This window comes from Centruroides vittatus, unplaced genomic scaffold (assembly GCF_030686945.1).
Source record: "Centruroides vittatus isolate TY-2023 unplaced genomic scaffold, ASM3068694v2 scaffold_861, whole genome shotgun sequence".
NCBI lineage: Eukaryota > Metazoa > Arthropoda > Arachnida > Scorpiones > Buthidae > Centruroides > Centruroides vittatus.
In genome coordinates, this window is record NW_027122718.1 from 2,632,705 (window position 1) to 2,651,902 (window position 19,198).

A 19,198-nucleotide genomic window follows, 5' to 3' on the forward strand; every position below is an offset into this window, starting at 1 on the left:
TATAACTTTCATGTGGAAATAACTCTTGAAAGACAAATGAGATGGAGTTGTAAATTGAGAATGTTGATAAGGTGGTGAAAGGCATTCAGATGGAAGTAGTGAGACAGTGAACACTTGATATTGCACAGATCCCACAAAGGATTTTCCCATCAGTAATGGAGGACTTTGAGACATGTTTTGTCTTTCTGCTTTTATTCTGTTTTTTTAAATTTCAATGTTTACTGGATTCAAATGTCATTATTTTCTAGGAATTATCACATCCACAGACTCCAAAAAATATTGTTGTTGATTGAATAGTATTTTTGAAGTTTGGATGTGATAATTTCTAGAAAATAACAGCATTTGAACTGGTTACATATTGAGATTTGAGACATGTATTTGATATACGTTGTGACAGCTGATACTGCTGTAAAACATATTTTTTCTTCCAATAAAGTATATTCATTTAACCTATTCCCTGGTATTTCCAACATATTGGGTCAAAACATGATGACCTTGACCTGTGAACCCGAGATATCTCGTTTCTGCATCGGGACATTTTTGACATTAAGTGTCATTAGTCAGCATAATTTTTATATTAAAATTAACTTTTGAAATATAATTTTTTTGTTTTTACATTTATTAACCCTTTGGTTCTGATGGTACCGATCGATCGGTATCCCCCATTGTTAAGTGAAACTTTGAGAGTACAGATTCGTCGTTACTCTAGTAAAATTCGATTTTTGTAAAATTTATTGACAACAGATGTCAGCACTTGATGGCATCGTCTTGTCTATCATCTGTTTCACATATTTTTGTCCAGGTGGTGTTTTGTTGACTTAAAAAATTTTAATTAATGCTTTTTTTTCTTAATTTATTTTTTTTGATAATTTTTTATTTCATTTTTAGCATATTCATGCAATAATATTACTATAATAAGTTCATTTATGCTATAATTAGTTTATTTAGCTATAATAAGTCAACATGTTATAAATATTCAAGTTGTGACCTTCTGTTCTGACATTTTATTTATTTTTTATTTTTTATTTTAATTGAAAATATCAGCAAATGTTACATGTATTGCTACTGGTAATCATATGTTTATTACAAAAATGTATAATCTCGTTCGATATGAACTTAATAAAGTATATTAGTTCATTATATTAGTTGATAGCAGAGTAAAATTTTGATTCCAAACAAATGTTTGATATAATGTGCGATAATTTCACAACAAATAAACGTACATGCATAAGTGTTATATTGAATTGTACAAAACAATATTTTACGTATTTCTGGCTCAGTGCCAGCAAACAACTAGGTAACTAGACAATGTTAATTTTGACAAAAAGTTACAAATTATCAAGTTTATATGTCAGTTCTGATATATATTATTTTTTTTCTTATAAATTTTTCTAATAAAATGTACAGGTATACCTCAAGTTACGTCGTTTCAAGTTACATCGTTCTTGATTATACGTCATTTGTCAAAAAAGTATTTGGATAAATAAAAATCAAGTTTAAGTCATTTTATTTGACTTTACATCTATCCGCCACAAATATTGAAGTCGCAATATCACTAGAAAAACGTTAAAAGCACATAAAATCATGTTAAAATATGTACATTTACAGTAAATGTTAATATAATCATCATAAATCCTAAAGAACAAAACATAAAAAAATCTGTGTTTCTGTGTTGTCTTATTTAGCGGTCTTTAAGTGCTCATTATTGGCGTTTTCCACTGTAGTTTCGACTTACCTCGTAACTACACAAGTAAATTCAACTTACGTTGTTTTTCAACTTACGTCGCCTAGCCTGGAGCCAATTACTGACGTAAGGTGAGGTATACCTGTATTGAAAAATATCGTATTTAAAACTAAAGATATTAATAAATGTACGTGATTTTTTTCATATAGATATAATGATAATTTGATTTTTGGTGAATTTTTAAAATATCGCCTGACTGACCTATATTGCCTTAGGAAGGATCACAAAATAAACGTGAATAAAATGTCGGGGGAAAAGGGTTAATGTCTATTTTGTGTGTGCAAAATAAAAGAATAATTTTGGACAATACAATAGCCATGATTATTTTCCCTGAAACATTGAATTTTCATTAGGCTTAAATTAACATCGACAAAAATTCAACGTAGTGTGACACACAATGGAAAAAAATTTCAACGCGGGATAGGTTTATTGTCTTTTTTTTTGTAACTATCCAGTGAAACACACTGTACCTTACATTAAGGTGCATATTATTCAGTGGTAGTTTGAAGAATATGACAAGGAGTTTGGCAAGTTGCCTTGGTTGCCAAATTTACCAAACCTCAATTTCATTGAGCATCTGTAGGATGCTTTCCAATAACAGGTCTTCTCTGCCACTTCTGCACCAAGAAACTTGCAGGAATTGGGAGACCTATTTGTGGCTGTATACCTCCAGATACCATAGAATACCCTCAATTACAGACACCTTATTGAGTCTATAACTTGGAGAGTCCAGCCTGTTTTAGCAGTACATGGTAGAGTAACACATTTTAGACATGTTGCCATAATCTTTTGGTTGATCAGTATATGAAAGAAAAAGAGTTGTAGAGTATGAACTGTTTATGGATTAAATTCGTTAGAATAATAAGTGTTTTAATATTAATATTATATAATACATTTACTATAGATTTAAATTTAATGTAAAATAATTATTTTTCATGGAATTCTTGTTTGTTTCTTAAGCCGATACATCACCAACTGCCGCAAATAACCGGGCTAACTTTTGGATATATACAATTAAAGATTAGAATTAAATTTGGCACTTGAGGTAAGCGTTAGGCGCCATCTCTTATTAAAATTAATAATTATAATAATTTAAATAATTTTAGATTAAACTGGAAGAAAAGAATCAGCCCGAAGCGGGACTTGAACCCGCAACTCCCACTTACCGTGCGGTCGCGTTGCCAGTTACACTACCCGGACCTTCGGTTTGATCTCCTCTTCCAGCATATATAAGTCAAAGACATAACCATAGACGGCTATTACGGTGCCAACTGGGGACAACTCCATGCCCACGGCCAGAAACATCCACTCAAGGCACTCAGTCGGCCATCACAACCCCGGCAAGGTATATATATATATATATATATACAAATAAACATCACACTAAAACCCAATAACATTAAGCCAATACATCACCAAGTTTTAGTGTGATGTTTATTTGTATATATATACCACCGGTTGTGCTTTTTGCAGTACTGGTGTTGTACTTTTTTTGTGCAGCAAATAAAATTTATTGATTGATTGTATATATATACCTTGCTGGGGTTGCGATGGTCGACTGAGTTCCTTGAGTGGATGTTTCTGGCCATGGGCACGGATTGTCCCCAGTCAGCACTGTAATAGTCATCTATTGTTATGTCTTTGGCTTATATATGCTGGAAGAGGAGATCAGACCAAAGGTCCGGGTGGCGTAACTGGCAACGCGACCGCACGGTAAGTTGGAGTTGCAGGTTTGAGTCCCACTTCGGGCCGATTCTTTTTTTCCAGTTTAATCTAAAATTATTTAAATTATTATAATTATTAATTTTAATAAGAAATGGTGCCTAATGCTTACCTCAAGTGCCAAATTTATTTCTAATCTTTAATTGTATATATCCAAAAGTTAGCCTGATTATTTACGGCGGTTGATGATGTATTGGCTTAATGTTATCGGGTTTTAGTGTGATGTTTATTTGTTTCTTAAGATTGGTATGCAATGTATATGTAATAAATTTATAAAATTTACAAACTTATACAAATTTATAAAATAAAATTTTAATATATTTCTATCAGATTTCAGTTACTAATTTTTTATCATTAAGTTCTCTCTGTTTCAGAAAATCAGGCATGAATTAGAAGATATAACTCAGCAACAAGCAACTCATGAAGCATATTCTCAACGTTATCACTTTCTTAAAGAACTTGGATCTGGATCTTTGACTCGTAGTTTTCGTGCACTTCATCAGTTACATCATTATCATCATTTAACAGCTCATCACGGAATTGGACTGTCAGCTGTTGTTCGTTACCATAAAGCTCTTGGGACATTTCCTGGAACAATGTCACAAACACGTCGTTTACCATTATATGAAAGTAATACATGTAAACAGTTAATGATAGAAAAATTTGATCATGTAAGTAAAAATAAATACAACTTATAAAACATAAATTTAAAGATAAAGGTTGTTAAAGAATTCATGGCAACAATTTTTTTTCTGCAAAACATTCAGAAACATTGTAACTCTAGAATATACATTTGAATGACTGTTGAATATACGTTTGAATGTTACCATTATATTAGTCTGGGTTAGTGGAAGAACATCAGGAGGAATTGGAAGCAAATATGTTGAAATTGTTGTTTAATAAAGAAATATCGCATACACAATGAACAAAAAATGAACTCACTAATGCCCAATAAAACCCATCAAGATAGTTTCCAAGATTGTCCACAGTACATTGCTATAATGGGGAAGGTGATGAATACCATTTGCTGCATGTGAGTAGTTTTAAAGTGTCAATCCCAGACAATATTGGGATACCCAGGATTGGGTATCGAAACTGAAAATCTTGTCAGCTGTTGCTGTTTAATCTGTGGCTTGATTTTGAAACATTTTGTGTAGTTGAAACTTTTAATTTTAACATAGATAACATTCCTTATTTTAGTTAGTTATTATTAACAAGTTGTTAAAACTGATTTCTATTATAAACTAAATGTTACCAATATTGTATCAGTTGATTGGAGATTTTAATATATTTTCAAATTTTTCAAATAATTGACAAGCTATTTATAAATATTAATCTGAACTCTAAGCACACTATATATAGATTCTGAAAATGAAATTTGATGTAATAAATTTATTGATTTTTGGTCATTAATATTTACTATATAAGTTTAGCTTAACCAAAAATAGTATCAGATTCAGTTTTGGCGAAACTGACTTTAAAATTCAAATTTGGTTTCAGTTCTGGATTTGACTGCAAAATCCAATTTTGGTTGTATCTTACCTGTCTGTGAAAAAAGTAAATATATCAGATTCAATACTCAAGGTAACACACCAAAAATATCAAGTACAAAAAATACTCAGTATCAAAGGAAAGTATTGATACAGTATTGGTATTGACAGTATCAGGACATTCCTACATGTGAATCACTAATGTGTACTATTATTAACTGAATGCCATCAAGATGTCCTCTTTGTTCATAAATTGTTTTCCATCCAATAGTTTCTTTACTTTGGGAATCAAATCAAAGTTACATGGACTGAAGTTTGGCAAATACAGAGTGTCTTCCACTTTAATCTTTCCATTTTTGAATGGTACTGACAACAAACTGATTGACTGATCACATGATAACAAGCAACTACTGCACATTTATCCCATCTAGTGGTGACATTCAGAAGCACATCCAACTGTATATTCTAGAATTACAGTGTTGCCACATGTTTCACAGAAAAAATAGTTGCAGTGAATTCCAGAATGACCCTTGTATATTATAATATAGAGTAATAAAACAGTTATGTCATTGAGATTCCAAATATATCTGATGCTAATAAAATATACTTAATTATATTTACATAGTATAATTTTAAACAAAATTAATGTTTAAAATTATTAATTTGATTAAATTTCATTTAATTTTTATTATTATTATTATGTTGGGTTAAATGGGTTATACTCTAATGACACCGGTGGCTGTGTACTATGCCGGACTACAGTCAAGGCATAGCAACCAAAACAAAACTGAAATAAAGTAAGTGTGTCAGTGTTAGTGTCAGTATTCAGGAATTTCCTAACAATGTGGCATGTATTCAATATAGTGGCTTTCTGAAGTGTGATGTATGTATTTCTATTTAATTGTAATGTTCCCAGGCTTTTGTATAGTGTGTGTGGTATGACACCTGTAGAGGAGAATGACAGGTACAATAAACACTTTATCCATTCTCCACAGATGCCTTATTTCCTGGGTGAGTTCTGTGTACTTGCTAATTTTTTCAGTGCATGTGTTTTGTACATTATGAGTGTTTGGAATGGATATGTCTATAATGTATGTGATTTTATTGTGTTTGTCAAGGAGTGTGATGTCTGGTCTGTTGTGGTAAATTGTTTTATCTGTGATTATGGCTCTGTTGTAGTACATTTTGTGCGTGTTGTTTTCCGATACTGTCTGTGGAATGTATTTGTAGTATGGTTTGTGGATGTCTAATAATTTGTATTTGTTTGCAAGCTCTTGGTGTATCATATTTGCTACTTGATTATGTCTGTGTAAATAATCTGTCTGTGCCAAAAGCTTGCAACCAGAGGTGATGTGTTGTATAGTTTCTGGCATGATGTGACATTTTCTGCATGTGTCATTTGTGAGTGTTGTATCTTTGAGTATGTGTTTTCTGTAGTTTTTAGTATTTATGATCTGATCCTGTATGGCAATCATGAATCCTTCCATCTCCCCAAAGAGGCCTCCATGAGCTAACCAGCTGTTTGTATTATTATTATTAAATCTTTAAAAAATAGTTTAGAAATTAGAACTCACATTAATATCTTATTCCATATTTATTGTGTTATTAAATTGTAAATACTAAATGATATTTTTAAATATATTCTTCAATTTTAAAATTAAATTCAGAACTTTTTATGTTTGTGAAAAATTAAAAATTATTATATTATAATATGTACTGTTTTGCTAATGTAACTATTTTAATATAATAATAATAATAATATGCTGTATCATTCAGTAAATATGAAATTGAAAAATTTGAACTACTGTTATTAAAATAAGATTCTTATTATATTGTTTTAAATTTTGTTTAAAATTAACTTTTTTTTAATATATGAAAAATGTAACCAATGGTTGCATTCAACAGTCTCAGTATCCAACAGATTTAGTATTTTTTTACTGAATGCTCTCTGTAGTAGCAGTATTTCTGAAAAATGCTGAATGTCTTGATATCATGGTTACTACTGGAATTCATTTATGGTTCTAACCATGATGTCAAGACATTTGTAATAACTTATCATTCAGCAGATACAGTATCAGTGCATACCAGCTATTGCTACAGTCAGTTGGAACAACTGAGTCTGCTGAATGCAGCTGTTGTAAACTGCCAAGAGATATTTTATTGAATTTTAATTGAAATATAATCTATTAAGTTATTTAACAAATAGAAACATTAAACTGCATGAATTGCTATTATTTGATAAGAGTTTAAAAGTTAAAAAATTTTAAGCTAACTGAAAAAGTTTACTTTGAATGAAATTGAACTTGCAACATATTCTAGCCATCAAGCGTATTACATATTGTATCATTTAATTGATTTAAAACCAGGTTTCTTCAGACATATAAACTTGGGATTAATATTAAACAAAATGAGGAAAATAATCATTTTGCCAGAGCAAATAACAATTTTTGAATGTTAAGATACAGGATTACAAAATGACAATGTTCCTGTGCAGCCAACAACAAAACAGCATGAAATATTGTTACTAACTGAAAAAAGAGGATTCTTATTCCAAAGTCTGAGAGTAAATTGATCCATAGAATCAGCCAGTTTTTATATGGAAAATAAACTAAAAATATTTTGATACTATTTGTTTAAATTATGAAGATTCTTAACAAGTAAAGTACAATTTTATTTTTAAATAATTTTCAGATTTGTCAACAAGTGATGCGTCTGAAAGCTACAAGAAGTGTGTACATTCAACAGACTTTATTGACAATAATTCCAAGATTGGCTGCTTTTCAAACACAGGAATTTGTTAAAAGGTTTGTATAGTTTTAATGTGAAGGTTATTTTAATAATTTATATATAATGAGCAATTATTTATTGTGACATCATCACAATGCCAGGCTGCAATTTTAATCATATTTTTAATGTATTTAATTTAAAATATATGCTTTCTATCTCAAATTACTAGTGGTTTGCCCTCATACATCATACTCTTCCTTTAACAATAGTCATTCTGGTCATCTATCTAACATCTTTGGGGGAAAATTTTTGAATTGAAATAACAGGATTTCTGGTTTGTATCAGAAGTTCATATATCATTAATCAGGGCCTCCCATCCCTATGGTTTTTATATCTGATCTCACCTGTCATCTATCTAACTCTGTTCTTGAAATTAAGGAAGGAATGATAGACAGACAGATGACAACGGGAATTTATAGGTCTACAATTTTTTCAAATGGCAAAATGGTGAGGATCTGGGTTCTCACAATTAACAAAAAATTATAATAAAATCCAAATGGAAGGTTTTATTATAATTCCTTCATTAAGGACATTACTGAATTCTGGAATAATCAAAATTCTGACACACCTGCACCAAAAAGACATAAAGGTGAGACATTGAATTTTTGCAGCTCAGGTTGTGCAAAGACTGTTAAGTCTTATTAAGTCCTGGACAATTTGCGTTATTGGTATGCCACCTGGGTTTAAGTGATGTAGTCGATTCTCAGGACTACTCAGTAAATGATAGAGGGGCCAAATGAAGGAAAGGGCTTGAAACTGATTCAGATCAGACACTCCACATTAGGAAGTCATACTGTGTTCTCTATTTTTGTCTGTGTATCTAATGCAATCAATGGCCATTGATTGCATTAGATGCACAGATTTATCTTCATGTTAAGAAACCACATTGAGTTTCTGAATTAGTGTGTTCCTAAAAGATAGCAGATTATGTGAACTCTTAAAAAGATTAACTCTCTGTAACTACTGTGGATGTGAAAATTTTTATGTTCATTAATTGTTAATTGTAACAAAATGTTTGTCATTACTAAAATAATTTTTGTTTGTTTTAATATACAGTATAGGTAAGTCATTCTTTATCCAAAGTTGTGGAACATATTGCACTTTTAAATATCTTTCATCCCAAACCTAAGAAAACAGTAAGAATGAAACCAAAACTGTTCTCTGTTGTGATACAAATCATGTGACCCCACATTGTTATTAAAATTTAATAGAAAAATAAAAATTATTTAATTCATTTATTATTAATTTGTAAAGTGAATAAGCCTAATTTAACATGAAATATTTGATTCTTAATTTCAGGATTTTTTGATCTTTGGATTGTGTAGTATAACATATTAATACATGTTTGTAAAGTATATTATTTGTTTGTTTGTATTAGTATATTAAACTACACAATCCTACACTGATTCTAATTATTGTTTCAAATTTTTTTCTACTCTTACTAAAAAAAAATTTAAAAAAAACACTGTATGTATTAAAATATAATTAAAGTATAGATAGATCTTTTTTAACAATCTTAAGTAGGTCAATGATGATGATCATCTTCTGTTCAAAGAAATAATTGAGAATTGATTGCAGTTTTAATCATCATTATTCTGAAATTATATTTAAAAAATTTTTGTTTTATTTAATGGAGATTGATTTACATCAATCTCCATTAAAAAGATAATTGAACATTGTGTTGAACAAAAGTATTTTGAGAATGAGAAGCCAATTTGTAAAATTGAACTTGGGCATTTTCTGTGAAGAAATAGTTTCTGTAGTAACTATAATTTATATCTCTCACAAATTTTATTCTATACTTTTGTTGAAAATATAAACTGCAAAATTATTAAATTGAATAGAAAGAATATCTTGAAATTATTCTGTAAATTTATTCTAAAATGTAGACTCACATTTTCTTATTTGAACTTTCCTAAAATACTCAAAGAAGAAAATAAAATATATGGATTCAATTCTTTATGATGATATTTATGGAAAAGAATATAACACAACTGAATGATATTTTTAAATATCATTTTAATTAAATTATCTTAAAATAAAAAATAATTAAATCAAATAATTTTTAAATAACAAATAAATATTTTAAAATACAAAATTAAAAATATTAATTTTTTTATGTTAAAAAATGGTCATTTTGTCATGTGTTATTTGTCATAAATGATATCACAAACTTTTTGATTCATATATTTTATTTAAATAATACAACTTTAAAAGTATTCAACAATTTAAATTATTTTCAAAAACAGCAAGCCAACCAATGCCATATGTCATCAGGCTAGAAGACTGCTATAATACTAATAAAATATGAAACAATTTGGTACTAGAGGGAGGTGTTATGTGCCATCTCTTAATAAATTTAATAATTATAATTTTTAATTAAATAATTTAAATCATTTAGAACTACTGGAAGAAAGAATCGCTCCAGAGCGGGACTCGAACCTGCAATAAAATTATTTAATTAAAAATTATAATTATTAAATTTATTAAAAGATGGTACTTAATGCCTCCCTCTAGTACCAAATTGTTTCATATTTTATTAGTATTATAGCTGTCTTCTAGCCTGATGACATACAGCATTGGTTGGCTTATTGTTTTATAATGTATTGGGTTACAGTGATGTTGTTTGTTTAAATTATTTTCCTTTAAATGACTTTATGGATACTGATTCTTGGAGTTAGTTCATATCTGTAGTGCTAATTTAACTGTTTTCTTGCCATAAATGACAGCATAAACTTTTAAATACATACATGTGATTAGAAAAGGTCTCTGACTTTTAATCTCTGTTCTATTAACAAATAGAACAGAGATTATTTCATTTTCATTATATAAGATATTTCATTTTTTGTTGCTAAATTACCTTTAACTTAAAAATTCACTAGATGACAGTTTTCATATTAATTAAGATTGAAGATAAAGTCTGTCAAAACAATCATCTTTTTAAACACTTTCCTGTTTCAGAAATTATCATAAGATGTATTCCAGAACCTGAATGTGAATTAAAAAGGTGATTGTTTTGATGGACTTTGTTTTCATTCTTAATTAACTGTGAATTATCTTGCTAACTGTTATGTCAGTTTTTTACTACCATATATAAAGTTAAATATAACAAATGAAATAAAAACCTAGGATACTATGATTTCTAATTGATAACTTTGATTGTATTTATTGTTTAATGATAGCAATGCTTTTCAGAATTCAAAAATTTTTAATAAAAATAATTATGAAGTTAGTTACAGAAAAATTTAAATGTTATGTTATATGAATGAAATATAGATATTCTGAGACTATAAGAACTACTATTTCCAAAATTAATAAATTAACATATCATTTCAGTTATTTAAATGAAGCAATGGCTTATTTACTTGGCTGTTTGAGAAGAGACAGAGAAAGATTTTCTGCATTTACTGCTATTGGATTACTCTCAGTTGCAGTAGGACCTGAAATAAAGCGCCATATACCAAGAATAATGGATGTGATCAGAAATTCTTTACCTTCTAAGGATACTCCTTCAAAGTATTATACATAATATTACTTTAATTTTTAAATATAACAAGTTTTTAAACAAAATATATATTATGTTTAAAAAATTTGTAAATAAATAGTATTTTTCTAAATAATTATGAATATAATTCTATAAGTATATAGAGGGTTTAATTTTGAATGGAAATCTAATTGTATTTTAATTTGAGTTATTTATTTCTGAGATACAGAATCTTGAGACACTATTTTCTACAATGTTAATAAGAAAAAATAAAAAAAATATTAAACACAACTTTAAATGTGTTTCAGTGAGCGCAAAGTTTTCTTAATTTGAACTTAGTCTAAGCACTTGACTTCTGGACATATAATAGAATTAAACATTTGATTGGGATAATGCAAAATTAGTGAAACATTCTCTCTCAGCTAGCTTTAGTTATTTTAAAATTCTTAGAAATTTCTAAATCTGTAATTAAAAAGGAGACAATTAATCAATGTGAATTGGAGATTTCTCTCTTGTCTGAATATATTTAATCCATATTTAACAAATATGAATGCATATTTATATACACTTGTGCTAAACAAAATTAAGCAAAATTCATGCATACTTACAGGAATTCTGCTTAATTTTACATCAGAATACAGAATTTATACAGAATCGTTTTCACTATTTCTGTTTTACTGTTTTGGTTATTGTTTTTATATTTTTTCAATTACAGAAAAAAAAACAATTTTGTAATTATTATTATTATTTTATATATATGTTTATGAAAAAATTTTAAAAAATATAATTTAAAAATAAAATGCACTAATGTATATATATAAATTTTTAACTAATGTGTGTATATATATACATGTATATATGTGTGTATATATATATATACACACATTAGTTAACTAATGTGTGTATATATACATGTATATATGTGTGTATATATATATATACACACATCAGTTAAAAAATTAAATGAGTCAAAACTTTTTGTTTAATATGTAATCTCTGGTTTTACAAAGTGGTATTTTCTAATAATTTTAAAGTAGTTTTGCTTGAAGTTTATTATTTAGATTAATTCAACCATTAATTTATAAAATCTTATATTAAATAAATAATTTCTAACAAAGGAAGCATATTATTATTATCAGAACTGAATTGAAACTTAAATTTTGAATGAAGTAGCTTACCAAAGTTGTTTTTATAATAGAGTAGATTATTTAAAGTGTTGCAAATATAGTAGAATCTGCTTGGTTGTCATTTTTGAACTGATTGACACTGATAATGATAACCAATTAATAACAGTAACAGGGTTAAGTAAATAAGAACACAATTAGTGGTGTGAGATACAAGATCAACAAGCATCTTCAATTGGAATTGAATTCAATAGTCATATTAATTTTCAATGTTGATCTCTCATGGCTGTGGTCTCTGAATTTGCTTATAAACAAGTGAGAGGCCAATTGAGTAACAAGGAAGAGTATTCAAAACTAATTTGAATGTTAGATCAAGGGATCAAATTTATAAACTTGAGTTAGATTTTATAATCATACATACTAATTACTATTGAAATGACTGAGAACTACTACATCTATAGTTCTCCGTGGTTCACAGCTGACTTTTAATTATAGTTTGTGCAGATTAATTGCTGTTAACGCAATAGCAGGTAACCTGTATGATTATGAAATTTAAGCCTATTAACATATATCTAACTTAATTTAGGTCTAAAACTGAAGATTGGACAAATATCTTGATAGCATAATTAGTAACACATTTGCATGGTAAACAGAAATTGTGGGTTCATATTCCATTCTTAGTTGATTATTTTTTCAGAATTTTTCTAAATTATTTACTGAAAACTCAAATTTTAATTTCAGTAGAGCATCAATTATCTGAATCAATTAAGAACTGGGGTTGTTTGGAAAATCGATTTTTCAGATAACCGATTATATACGAAAAAATGCATTATTAATATAGTATATTAGTATATCCCAATAGTAGTATATTAATATATCCCACGTTTAAATTTTTCTCCATTGTGTATTGCTTTGCATTGAATTTTGAATTTTCGTTGATGTTAAGCCTAATGAAAATTTTTAATAATAATAATCATGGCTATTGTATGATTAAAAATTATTTCTTTATTTTGTACAAACAAAATAAATATATTGAAAAATATAAAAACAAAAAAATTATACTTTAGAAGTTAATCTAGTATCAAAAACGCTCGATTTGGCACGACACAGTCTGACTGGAACGCTTTCGGTTAACTGACGTTTCGGTTGATCGATATTTGGATAACTGATGCTCTACTGTATTAATCTTAGTTTAAGATAGCACTTAATTGTCAACTTTTAGGTCAAATTCTGTAATTTATTTAATTAATAATTAGCTTAAGCTCAAACATAATCTGAATTTTAGATATATCTGGCTATTAAAATCAACCTTTTTATATTTATAATTAGGCTATGGTTTATTGTATAATTAGTTTCAATTCTAAAACTAAAATATTTAAGTAATATTACATATTGTGTTTTTTTGTAGAAAAAAAGGACCAGCTATGGAACCAGCTGTTTTTACATGTATTAGTATGTTGGGGAGAGCAGTTGGTCTTTCAATTAAAAATGATATCAAGGAATTATTAGAACCAATGATGGCTACAGGACTAAGGTAATTTTAAATTTTATTAAGCATATTATTTGTTTAGAATTTTATTGACTCATATGCAATCAAATGAAATTATTTGTACAGTTAATTATAAAAAAATTTCTTAAAAATCGCCTCTGGGAAGAATGAAAATATAGATTAATTAATAAAACAGAAAAATTTACAAGGAATATTGTATCAAGAATTTATCAATATCTCTCAACTTTGAACAATAAACATAGGAGAAATTATTTCTAAATGGAGAGGTAATTCAAAAGGATTGCTTGCCTGTATGATGATAAAATAATGTATTATTTTTTATCAATGAAAAACGAAAGGACATGGTAATATAGTAAAATTTTCAATTTTTATTTTTAGATGTATCACTTCTGGAAACAAGCTTCAGTTTCTAGATCCCCAAATTGCATTTGAAGTATGAAAATTAACCCTAACATTTATTTATTTCAAATGATTGTTATAAATAATAGTTTCGTTTTTCCAAAGATCTCTAAAATGTTTAAAAATAATAGAATGTGTTTTCTATAAATACTTATATTTTTATTATATTTGATAGATTTTATTAACTGTATTACTGTTTGTTAATTTTTATAATATAAGCTACATATCCAAAATAATTTAAAAAATTTGCATTACACATTTATTTTAAAAAATTTTAGAACTTGACAATTTGCCAAAATTAAAAAATAAAAGTATTTCAATTAAATCTATGGTATTGAGTTTTAAAAAATATAATTTTACTGAGTTTTTCATTAAGAGCAGCTGAACCTTTAAACCAGGGGTTCTCAAAGTGGGCGTTACTGCCCCCCTGTGGGCGGTGAGTAAATCTAGGGGGCGCTGGAGGCAGGGTACTGAACGGTGACCAAAGGCAAAAGTTGGGGTCACTGATGGGTTAGGGGGCGTTGGGTATAACTTTATGGAACAAAGGGGGCGGTGGATTGAAAAAGTTTGAGAACCCCTGCTTTAAACTGTTACAGGTGGCTTAGTTTTTATTCGATTGTCAGATAATTTACATATCTGTTCTCTAGTGTTTTGCAAATCATCCTGGAAAGATTTATAGTTCCTCAATATGTTGAAATTAAAACTTATTATCAGAATTCTTGTTCAATTAATTTGATTTATGGTCAACATAACTAGCCAACAGAACTCATGATATCTTGTTTAGTTAAAAAAAATTCAAAGAAACTGGATCAGTTATTGATGCATGTACTCAAACATGAAGTTCAGTGACAGGACTATTTGAAGAAATGCAGCTGTTAACTGGCCACCATAATCTTGTGACTTAACTCTGTTGAGTTACTTTTTATGGTGGTTACATTAAATCTTGTTTATTCCAACAAACTGCTGACAGCTATATAACAAATATCATTCATGTTATTGGCGAGATACAGTCTGATTTAAGTGTCAGTCATTGAAAATTGGGTTAATCATATCCACTCTTTCAAATGCAATTGTGGGAATCATTTAAATGATATTGTTTTTCATGAGTAATGACATTAAATATACTATAAAATAAAAGATTAGCACCATATTATCTTCTGTAGTTTTCATTTTATTTCAATTCAAAGTTCTCCAAAATTCAATTACTCTTATTGGGAAACTATGTAGTAATAGTAATTTTCAAAAACAAGAAAAACTTTTTCAATTGTATGTATGCTTTATTCTTCATTAGGTTTTCAATTTGAATGTATCTAAATGTTAGATATATATTTCTAAAACTTTTGAACAAAATGGCCAATAAGCATTAACAAGATATCCAATGGGCATGGAAAACCTGGAAATATTAGGGCATTTATCAGATAAGGGAAAAGTCTTGGAAATCTCAAATAATGATATTCAATGAAATTGTTATGAAATTCAAAAAGAGCACAACTGAAACTTATGATGCATTAAAAACTGTATATGTGGTAAGGTTTTGTTATGTGTTCATTAGCAAAAAATGTTTGCAGAAAGGCAAGAATTAGTGGAGAATGAGTCAAGATCTGGATGTTCTTCAGCTGCAGCTGTGGTTGTAATATTGAACATGAACAGACTCTCATTCTTCAAGTTTGATAAATAATTAAAAGTCATCTTCTAAACCATTAAAAACATCCAAAAAGCTGTAACCAATGTTTTGTAACAGCTCAGTGAAAATGATTTCCAGGGATGCTATGAGACATGGAAAAAGATAGAATAAGTGTTATGTCAGAAGGGTGTTATTTTGAAGGCAATTTGCACTAAATGTAATAATTTTGAATAATTTATTTGTAAAAATTTATTAATTTATAAAATTAGTCTCATTAGTTAGACCTTGCAATATTAGAAAATATACTGTTAATTTCCTTCCTTAAAGATTTGTAATTTTATATTTTGAAGTCAGTATTTCTTCATTTATATTTCATATATAGTATTTACAAAAATATCAAGTAAATGCAAAATTAAAGTTTTAAGGAACCATAATGTAAATTTTTATCATTACTATAAGTGCATTGTAAATTTATTTTTATTTTGATACTTATTTATGTACTATTAATACTTTTAAAATTTACAGTCCAGCTTTAACTGCTGCACTTCATGAATTATCTGTACAAATTCCACAACTGAAGAAAGACATCCAAGATGGTCTATTAAAAATGCTATCTTACATATTAATGCATCGTCCACTTCGTCATCCAGGAATGCCAAAACACATTCAATTTCCCCCACCATCATCCAGTAAGAGATTTAACACTATAATTTAAATATTTAATTTAATAAATTATTATTTTCTTTGATGTTCTTTTATATTTAACACAGAATTGCATATTAATGATGATGACAACTTTTTAAATTTGTTAACAATTTTAATTTTGATAATAACTTGGTGATGAAGAAAGAAAATATAATTAACTTAATAAACTTAATAGATATTAAATGTTTATTTACTAATTATAGTTTAATAATATTACCATTTAATATTTAACTTTTATTTTTTACATTTACTATTTATTAATTATAATTAATTTTAAGATTTTATAAATACATTTGTGCCCTGTACTTTGAATTTAATTTATTTAAAACATGAAAATGATAAATAGAATACATTAATACTGTATAATAAAATGAAAATTGCATTTACCAGTTGAACATTATCGACTTTGGCAACTGAAACTTGGCAACTACATGTATAAATTTTGGGTTAATGTTACCCTAGGTTCCGAGATGGCGACGGGGGAAATTTTTCCCTGCGTTGGAGACTGTGACGGGGAAAAAATTTTTCCCTCAATTCAAGATGGCCGCGTTTCCGGCCGCCATCTTGAATTTCTCTGCAGACTCCGCGGACGTTAACCGAAATAACAAAAAAAAAAAAAAAAAAAAAAATTTTTTTACTCACTTTTCGATGGTGGTTGCCTACTTCTTCCTACTTTTTTTTTCCTTTCCGATCCATTCTTTTTTCGGTTTTGCCAGCTTGGATACTTTCCTTTTCTCTTGGTGCGGCTCTTTTCTTCCCTGTTCTTTTCGATTCGGCTGCTCTTTTATTGGTCGATTGGCGTTTCCCTCTGTTCGATTTATTACTACTTGGCCATATAAACGACAGAATGCAACCCCAAGAAATGTGGCCAAATTTACTTTTAAATGTTTCTTCAAAGGCAGAAGTCTTCGTTCCGCACTTACTACATCGCAAGAAACAGCTTTCTCTATTACTCCGATGATATAATTTGCATTTAGAATCGCACGGAATGCAAACGGACTCGGTCGGCTGTATGCCTAATTTTACAGCAAATTTCGGAAATGTCAATGCGTTATCAATACGGGGAGGCAAACCTAGCTCCAAAAAGTCATCTTCCATTAACTTGTAGATATCACGGGTGGTGCAACTCGACCGAAATTCGTCGTTGAAACTCAAATCGGCAAAACTACTCATTATCGAATAATTGGCAATAAACTAAACGCGGGGAGGTGGTGAAAAAAAAAAATTGAAATATCGTAACCAGAAAAATAAACAGCAATTATTCCAATACGCAATTCGTCGCAACACTGCAGTAAACGATTCTGGAAACTAGTTGATTTGCATAAAATTGCATTGAAATGAACAGAAATCACGTCACAGATCGAGCATTTGCATATTCGTTCGTAACACCACTACGAATTTCCCGCCGATATTACTCTCGCACGACGTCACGAAAAGGCTCCCTCTACCATCGCAAATTTACACACGGCCGTCGCCATTTCGAGGTTACAGGATACTCGGCAACGTCGAACTCAGGGTTGAAACCGAACGGGGAAAAATTCTCAACGGCGTCAACGTCACGACTCTAGGGAAAAAATTTTTCCCCGCCGCAGTCGCCAAGATAGGGAAAAATTCCCACCGCCGCCATCTCGGAACCTAAGGTAACATTAACCAAATTTTGTATCGACTGGATAGATTACAATAAAAAAAAAACCACACCTTTAACAAATCCAACAATGAAATTTACGAAATAATAATGTTTTCGATCAGTTTAACTGATCATCTTCAGTTATGATAAAATAGAACATGAACGTAGAATGTAAATACAAAAATTTAAAAATAAACAATAACAAGAATTCTAAAATAAATAAATAAATAAATAACTGAAATCGTAGTTGAGATTCATAAATAAATAACTACAGAAATAAAATAAACAATAAAAATAAAAATAGACAAATAATGAAATTTATTAAATAATAAAATTTTTGTAACTGAAGATCAGTTAAACTGATCGAAAACGTTACTATTTAGTAAATTTCATTGCTGGGTTTGTTAAAGGTGTGTTTTTTTGATGGCAACTAGATTCACTACACATGTACTGCTTTAATGCTTTACATTAAGTTTTTTTTTTTCATCTGAATTGTCAATATTACAGCCTTCCTCTTACTTATTAGAGTTCTTTCCTATCACACATTTCTTGTATGTCAGGATTTATAAGTAAAAGTGATATTGGATTGAACAAAAAGTTCTTATATATTTTTTAACATCTGTCATTACTTAACACAGAAGTATGATTTAATTATAATGGTTATGAAATTTAATACATTATTAATACGAAATATAACTCACTGTGTACGGCGTTATCAAATAATTTTTTTTTCTTTTGAGTGCTTTCGACGAATGTATTTCCGTTGTTGTCAGGCGAATGAACAATTTTTTATATATATTGAACATGAATGTTCGAAACAAAGGAGAACACATGCAAAAATTTAAATATAACGTTTTTTGGCGACACTCAATACGAATCTACGATTTTTGAATACGTACGATGTTGCGAATGTGCTGTAATACAGCGCATGCGTGGTACTGTTTCTCGTCAATAGTGTGAGATGTGACGTAACTCGCCGTTT

At 28.8% G+C, this 19,198-nt stretch overlaps 1 protein-coding gene across 1 annotated transcript in view; it reads left to right on the plus strand.

The window, feature by feature from the left end:
* Positions 1-19,198, plus strand: part of LOC136989972 (serine/threonine-protein kinase mTOR-like) — a 136,275-nt gene that overhangs the window by 19,910 nt on the left and 97,167 nt on the right. The window contains 5 exon segments of the mRNA XM_067288283.1: positions 3,841-4,137; positions 7,648-7,760; positions 11,080-11,259; positions 13,760-13,885; positions 16,410-16,573. Coding sequence (XP_067144384.1) covers positions 3,841-4,137; positions 7,648-7,760; positions 11,080-11,259; positions 13,760-13,885; positions 16,410-16,573 — 880 coding nt within the window.